This window comes from Eurytemora carolleeae, unplaced genomic scaffold, assembly GCF_000591075.1.
Source record: "Eurytemora carolleeae unplaced genomic scaffold, Eaff_2.0 scaffold2044, whole genome shotgun sequence".
NCBI lineage: Eukaryota > Metazoa > Arthropoda > Copepoda > Calanoida > Temoridae > Eurytemora > Eurytemora carolleeae.
The window spans coordinates 23,573-30,479 of NW_019402091.1; the positions used below are offsets into that span (position 1 = coordinate 23,573).

Consider the following 6,907-nt stretch of genomic DNA (forward strand, 5'->3'; position numbering starts at 1 on the left):
TTCACAATGGTTTCCTTAAAACCTTTATCTTAAACGTACTTAATTATAGACATAGGTTTAAAGAGTATTATTGTGAATCGGTAATTGGCATCTTGGAGGATAACCTGAAATTGCGCTTATAGTCCCTTTAATAGTATTTTTGCTGCTACTGCTTTAAGTTCAACAGAATCTGAAAATATACAATATAAAAAAATAATTTAAAAAAAATTAAATTAAAATATGACAAAATTTGAACTTGATTAATTTTCTTGTTTGTTCAGAATGCAAGACTATTCGAGTTCATTTTCGGGCGTGGGGACAGGATCAAGTTCGCCCACCCCCTCCTCCTACCACTCCCCCTCACTCCCCTCCTCCCACATACCCAACCCGGCCGAGCACTCCTTCTTGGCCTCTTCGATGTACGCCCCCTCCACCCGGTCCGTGTTGTCCTACATGCCCGCCCCTCTCTTTACACCACAGTCCCCCTCACCCCCCGCCCCTGCCGCCATGTGGCACAGCTCAGGGGCGAGCCAAGAGGGGGCAGGGGGGCATGACCCCCAGTCATCTCCCTACTCCAGGCTACAACCCTCTAACAACTCAGGATCTTACTTTTCAAGGTAAAAATTGAAAATCTAAGGAATTGATTTTTCAAATCATGATATCTTTGCAACCTGCTGGTGTAAGCCTTTGATATGTCAAACTTAGATTATTTGATTTAACAGAATTCTTGGTTTGAAATATCTGGCAACGACATTGGGTTGCAACGATTAGGGATTAGAAATCAATTCCTTTATGATAAATGAATAAAAAAGCAATTAATCTTTTTTTCCAAAAAGTGATAAAAAAATTCCGATAATTCCCTAAAAACTTAAAAAACCACATGAACACCAAATACCAAAACCAAACAATTAGGTAATTTTTAATAGGAGATAAGTTAGATTCAAACCCTCTTTTTAAAACAAATAACTAACAAAATTCTATTATTCTTATATAATTCGGAGTATTATCATTAATATAATTATCATTGCTATTATTATTATTCTTATTATTATTGTCATTGTTACTATTATTTTTATTATCATTATTATTATTATTATTATTATTATTATTATTATTATTATCATTTTTATTATCATTATTATTGATATTAATATTAGTATTAATATTAGTATTATTATTATATCACTATTCTTTAAAATCTGCTAGTATGTCCGGTGGAATGAGTTCCCATCTGAATCCGTACGCTGCTGCGTATGCGCAGAATGCAATGGCCTGGAATACCTACAGCATGCAAACATTCCAGGGGCTACAGAGGGCTGGGGTTACATACGGTAGGAACACTTTATAATATTCCAGGGGCTACAATGGGGTGGGGTTACATACGGTAGGAACACTTTATAATATCCCAGGGACTACAGAGGGCTGGGGTTACATACGGTAAGAACACTTTATAATATTCCAGGGGCTACAGAGGGCTGGGGTTACATACGGTAAGAACACTTTATACTATTCCAGGGACTACAGAGGGCTGGGGTACATACGGTAGGAACACTTTATAATATTCCAGGGGCTACAGAGGGCTGGGGTTACATACGGTAGGAACACTTTATACTATTATTCCAGGGACTACAGAGGGCTGGGGTACATAGGCGTTTGTAACAATGCACCACAGATAATGGCCCCGTATTATGAGAAAAAAATGCAAAATTCACATTTCCTAATTCGTCTTTTTCGGAATATTACTGTCGGTCAGGCAAGAGAGGTTAAGTACCTATTCTTCAAATAAAAAAGGCCAAAATTATTAAAGATTGGATGCGCAGACGGATTGTGGAAGTTTTAAGGTCTAAACTATTTCGTTTCAACGTAAAACAGCGGCAACAAACGAAGAATTCAAATATTTCACAAAAATTATTGAAAACTCACAGATTTTGCTTTTTTTGGTTTGTCACTATTTTTTAGTTTGAAAAAACGAACTCATTTTTCAAAAAAATAAATCACTTAAATTTTTCAATATTTTCATGAATGTTAATTTCTTTGAAGGGACATTGTTCTAATTTCCCAACTGTACACCCTTGAAACCTTTGTTTGATAAAACAGGGAAGGTGTCTAGCTTGAATATTGTGTAAATCGAAACTTTCCATTCTATATCAATAGAGGGAAACTCGAAATGACGTCATTAGTCCCTTTAAACTTTGAATTTACTGAATTTCTGTTAGATCCTCAAATGGGAGACTATTTCGGTGAAGGACGAGAATGTGTTAATTGTGGAGCTATCTCAACCCCCCTCTGGAGACGGGACGGAACAGGTGGGATTTACGATTTTTGTCGAAACCCGATTTTTAACGAAACCCGATGTTATTAATCGACGATAAATTTATCCAATTGTATTTTAGTTGTAATAACGATCTTATTGTTAATGCAGATAAAGGTTGCGTAATCTCGATGCGCTCCAATGCACGGAAAATGTCGTCTCTTCAGCAATGGACAGTCAAATACGTAAATGACGTCACTGCTTAAAGAGGCGAGTGTAGGGATCAGTGACGTCATTTACGGATTTCACACTGTCCACTGTTTAGCCTGCTTAGGAGGCATCATTTTCCATACAATGGATCATGTGAAGAGTAAGCAACCTCCATAAACAACCTTGATCCAGATAATTATTTACTCAATTTCAATTTCATAGAATTTATTAGAACTCCCTGTTAAATTTGTCAGGCAATTATATTTGGAGAATTTGATATTTTTAGGACACTACCTCTGCAATGCCTGTGGGCTGTACCACAAGATGAACGGGATGAACCGACCCTTGGTTAAACCGCCGAAACGACTGGTAAAGAAAAATTCGACTTATAAATAGAACAAATAGTGTGATAGTTTAATTAATAGTTAGATAGATAGATAGATAGATAGAAAGATAAATATATAGATAGATAGATAAAGAGATAGATAGATAGATAGATAGATAGATAGATAGATAGATAGAAAGATAGATAGATAGATAGATAGATAGATAGATAGATAGATAGATAGATAGATAGATAGATAGATAGATAGATAGATAGATAGATAGATAGATAGATAGATAGATAGATAGATAGATAGATAGATAGATAGATAGATAGATAGATAGATAGATAGATAGATAGATAGATAGATAGATAGATAGATAGATAGATAGATAGATAGATAGATAGATAGATAGATAGATAGATAGATAGATAGATAGATAGATAGATAGATAGATAGATAGATAGATAGATAGATAGATAGATAGATAGATAGATAGATAGATAGATAGATAGATAGATAGATAGATAGATAGATAGATAGATAGATAGATAGATAGATAGATAGATAGATAGATAGATAGATAGATAGATAGATAGATAGATAGATAGATAGATAGATAGATAGATAGATAGATAGATAGATAGATAGATAGATAGATAGATAGATAGATAGATAGATAGATAGATAGATAGATAGATAGATAGATAGATAGATAGATAGATAGATAGATAGATAGATAGATAGATAGATAGATAGATAGATAGATAGATAGATAGATAGATAGATAGATAGATAGATAGATAGATAGATAGATAGATAGATAGATAGATAGATAGATAGATAGATAGATAGATAGATAGATAGATAGATAGATAGATAGATAGATAGATAGATAGATAGATAGATAGATAGATAGATAGATAGATAGATAGATAGATAGATAGATAGATAGATAGATAGATAGATAGATAGATAGATAGATAGATAGATAGATAGATAGATAGATAGATAGATAGATAGATAGATAGATAGATAGATAGATAGATAGATAGATAGATAGATAGATAGATAGATAGATAGATAGATAGATAGATAGATAGATAGATAGATAGATAGATAGATAGATAGATAGATAGATAGATAGATAGATAGATAGATAGATAGAGATAGATAGATGAATACACAAATACATAGATAGATAGATAGATATAGATAGATTAATACACAAATACATAGATAGATAGATAGATATAGATAGATTAATACACAAATACATAGATAGATACGCAAATACACATGTAGATACACACAGAGATACTCAATTACGTTTAAAGGGAGTGACCGACAATGTATGGTAGTTGAACTGAGAATGAAATGAAGTAATGTGGAGAATTTTATCAGGATTCATTTCAGACATATGAAACGTTTTAATGATGTATAACTAATGAGTTTGAGCGCAAAGTCGACGTTCAAAATCGTCCATTTGGGTGGTTATGTTTTCAGAATCGATTTTTTAAAAACTATTAAAAAACGACAACGAAAAATGTGACAAAATTCTAATGTAAACTAGTCAGGTGTTTTGAAACATATTTCTCAATAGAAATTTGGACAATAGATCAATGTTAGAAACAATTATTTCTTTTTCATTGTCATATTGAATTTCTTATTTTTTACGAATTTGTTCGCAGCTTTCTACAAATTCTTTAAATGTCGTCTTATCAAGAAAACTCCCAGAAAATGTATGTGAACAATGAGAAATTCTAGAAACTAGTAATTGAATAAGATTACTTATTTTTGATGATAAGAGTTAATTTTTATCTTCTCAAACTGTTTCTAAACAACTAATTAGTTTATTGTAGAATTTTTGTTACATATTTTGTCGTCGTTATTAAGTAATTAAAAAAAACGATTCTCTAAACGTACCATTTTAATAGATGGTTTTCAAAGTCGATTTAGGAATTATAAATCATTAAAACGTTTTATACGTCTCAAATGAATCCTAAAAAATTCCTCCAAATTACTACATTCTCAGTTCAACTACCATACATTGCCGGTCACTCCCTTTAAGGTAAATGCATAAATACGAAGCATTATACAGAAATAGATACTTGATCAATAAAGATTTGGAAATCCATTAAACATTAAAATCCTTGATTTTTAGTTTTTTAAAAGAGGGTCGAAAAAAGAAAGTTTCAATTATAACTAGGCTAGATTCTGAGAGGATTAGTATACCATATTGATGCTACAGTGAAACTATTGGTTTTCTGGTCTTTTTTCATTGAATAAAAATGCATGACTTATCAGAAACTAACTATTTGATTTTATCATTGATATTCTTCAATGTAAGAAATTAGTAAAGAGAAAAAAAATTAATGCATATTGAGAATTAAATAATATGCTGGAAGATTTATACGTCATACAATTTGCATACAAACACATCATTGAATAAAAAAATGATTTTTTTTATTTTGACAATAAAACAAGATACTCCCTGGAAATATAATGTATACAGTCTGATTTTTAGAAGGCGATGTAATCCGCAAACATCTGATAAACACTCCAAATCGTTTATACTGAAGATTTATACTGTATTTATAAATAAAATTTTATTAAAATAAAAAAGTTGTTTTTCAATGGCTCTTCAGTTTTCAACTGAACAGAGTATATTTAAAACTTTAGAATCCTAGAATATACTAAGTAGAAAGGAAATAGAGGATCTAAATAACTTTTCCTTAAAAATTAGACCAGAACTGAAAATTGCGAATTTTATAATTACAAATTTGCTATTTTTCTGTAATTCTGTGATTCAATCTTTATAAATTATAGAATTTGATAGAAAAATAATTATGTACACATTTTTTCTTTTCTGAACTTTTGATTTTGAAAGAAAAAAGTTTCGCGGATTTTTTGGGGTACAAAAAATTCTTTAAAATATTATTCACGTTGGGCGTGGTATTTTGTAAATAACTTTAAAAACGGCTGCCATTGAACATTAAAACTCTTCACTTTTTAAACTTCATAGTTGTGAAAAACAAATTTGGCAAAAAAAAAAATATTTTATGGTAGGGTGGAGTCATTCAAACGGCGGGTCGGGTATCACACTACCCTATCTCAACTCTNATCCATCCTGCCCCACCCCTTTCACGATCTAGCCCCCCTCTGGCCTCAATATTCCCTTCTCCAGGTTGTAGAGTATGTAATCCTACTCTCCTGAAGCCGGACAGATCTAAAAAGTTTATTTTACAGTTTCAGATAAGAAGTCTGAAGCAAGGGCGCGCGGTGAATCATTGAAGGATATGCCGCCAGGCGCCGCTAGTATTCCCCCGCCACACAATATGGCGGCCCAGCGCCATGACACAGTCAAAAAAGAACCCATAGAGCGGGTGAGTCGTTACAGTCCTGAACTAAACCACGCCTACGGACAATCCCTCCCCCCTCCCGTGCTCTCGGGTCCCCATCCGTCCACGGACCCACGATCTCATCCTTCACTGCAGGACCATGGTCCAAAATTCGATTTCTATCGTCCAAACACCGACGACGGACGATTAGGACATTTATGTTAGTTCAGATTGATAGATCTGAGAAATCTGTGATTTTTAAATTCTCTTTTTCCTTTTTCCAATTTTTGTTTTCTTTCCTTTCCTCTCTTTTTCCGGTCTTTTTTATTCCTTTCTAGTTTGTGTTTTCTGAATACTAAAAACCCTGTCTAACGTTTAGTACAGGGTTATCCACAAAGGATGAGGCTTAAGAGACGACTGTACGGAATGTATTTAGTCTTTGTTATTACATTTATGATTCCCAGCAGATTTTAATTTTGAAAAATCATTTAGCAAACTATTAAAAAACTACATTAAAGACAGAAAACCAAAATTAAGAATAAGATCGTCACATTTTTAGAGTTTTGGGTCGTCATTTAAGTATTTTGTTGGTAACCCAGTACGTAGTATGTATTATTGTAAAGAATTGATATTTTTTAAAAAGAAATGTTCATTGATTTAATCAAATTGATTTTAAAACTTTGAAGAAAACTTCATTTGAATTAGAAACCTAGAAATTAAATCAATAAATGAAAAATAACTCTTAGTTAAAAATATTTTGTTTAGATTATTATTCAAGCTTTTTTAAAACCATGAACAAT

At 32.3% G+C, this 6,907-nt stretch overlaps 2 protein-coding genes across 2 annotated transcripts in view; both read left to right on the top strand.

Annotated features, from left to right (window-relative positions):
- Positions 1-2,836, top strand: part of LOC111717813 (transcription factor GATA-4) — a 5,575-nt gene extending 2,739 nt beyond the window's left edge. The window contains exons 2-5 of the mRNA XM_023493261.1: positions 261-596; positions 1,186-1,310; positions 2,196-2,285; positions 2,727-2,836. Coding sequence (XP_023349029.1) covers positions 262-596; positions 1,186-1,310; positions 2,196-2,285; positions 2,727-2,836 — 660 coding nt within the window. The 5' untranslated portion in view covers position 261. The remainder of the gene's footprint in view (positions 1-260; positions 597-1,185; positions 1,311-2,195; positions 2,286-2,726) is intronic.
- Positions 2,837-6,015: 3,179 nt separating this feature from the next.
- Positions 6,016-6,821, top strand: LOC111717812 (uncharacterized; the record flags this gene model as incomplete). Its single annotated transcript, XM_023493260.1, is given in 1 exon segment — positions 6,016-6,821. A coding segment is annotated over 1 exon segment (317 nt), but the record flags the coding sequence as incomplete, so codon positions are not given.
- Between the last annotated feature and the right edge of the window lie 86 nt (positions 6,822-6,907).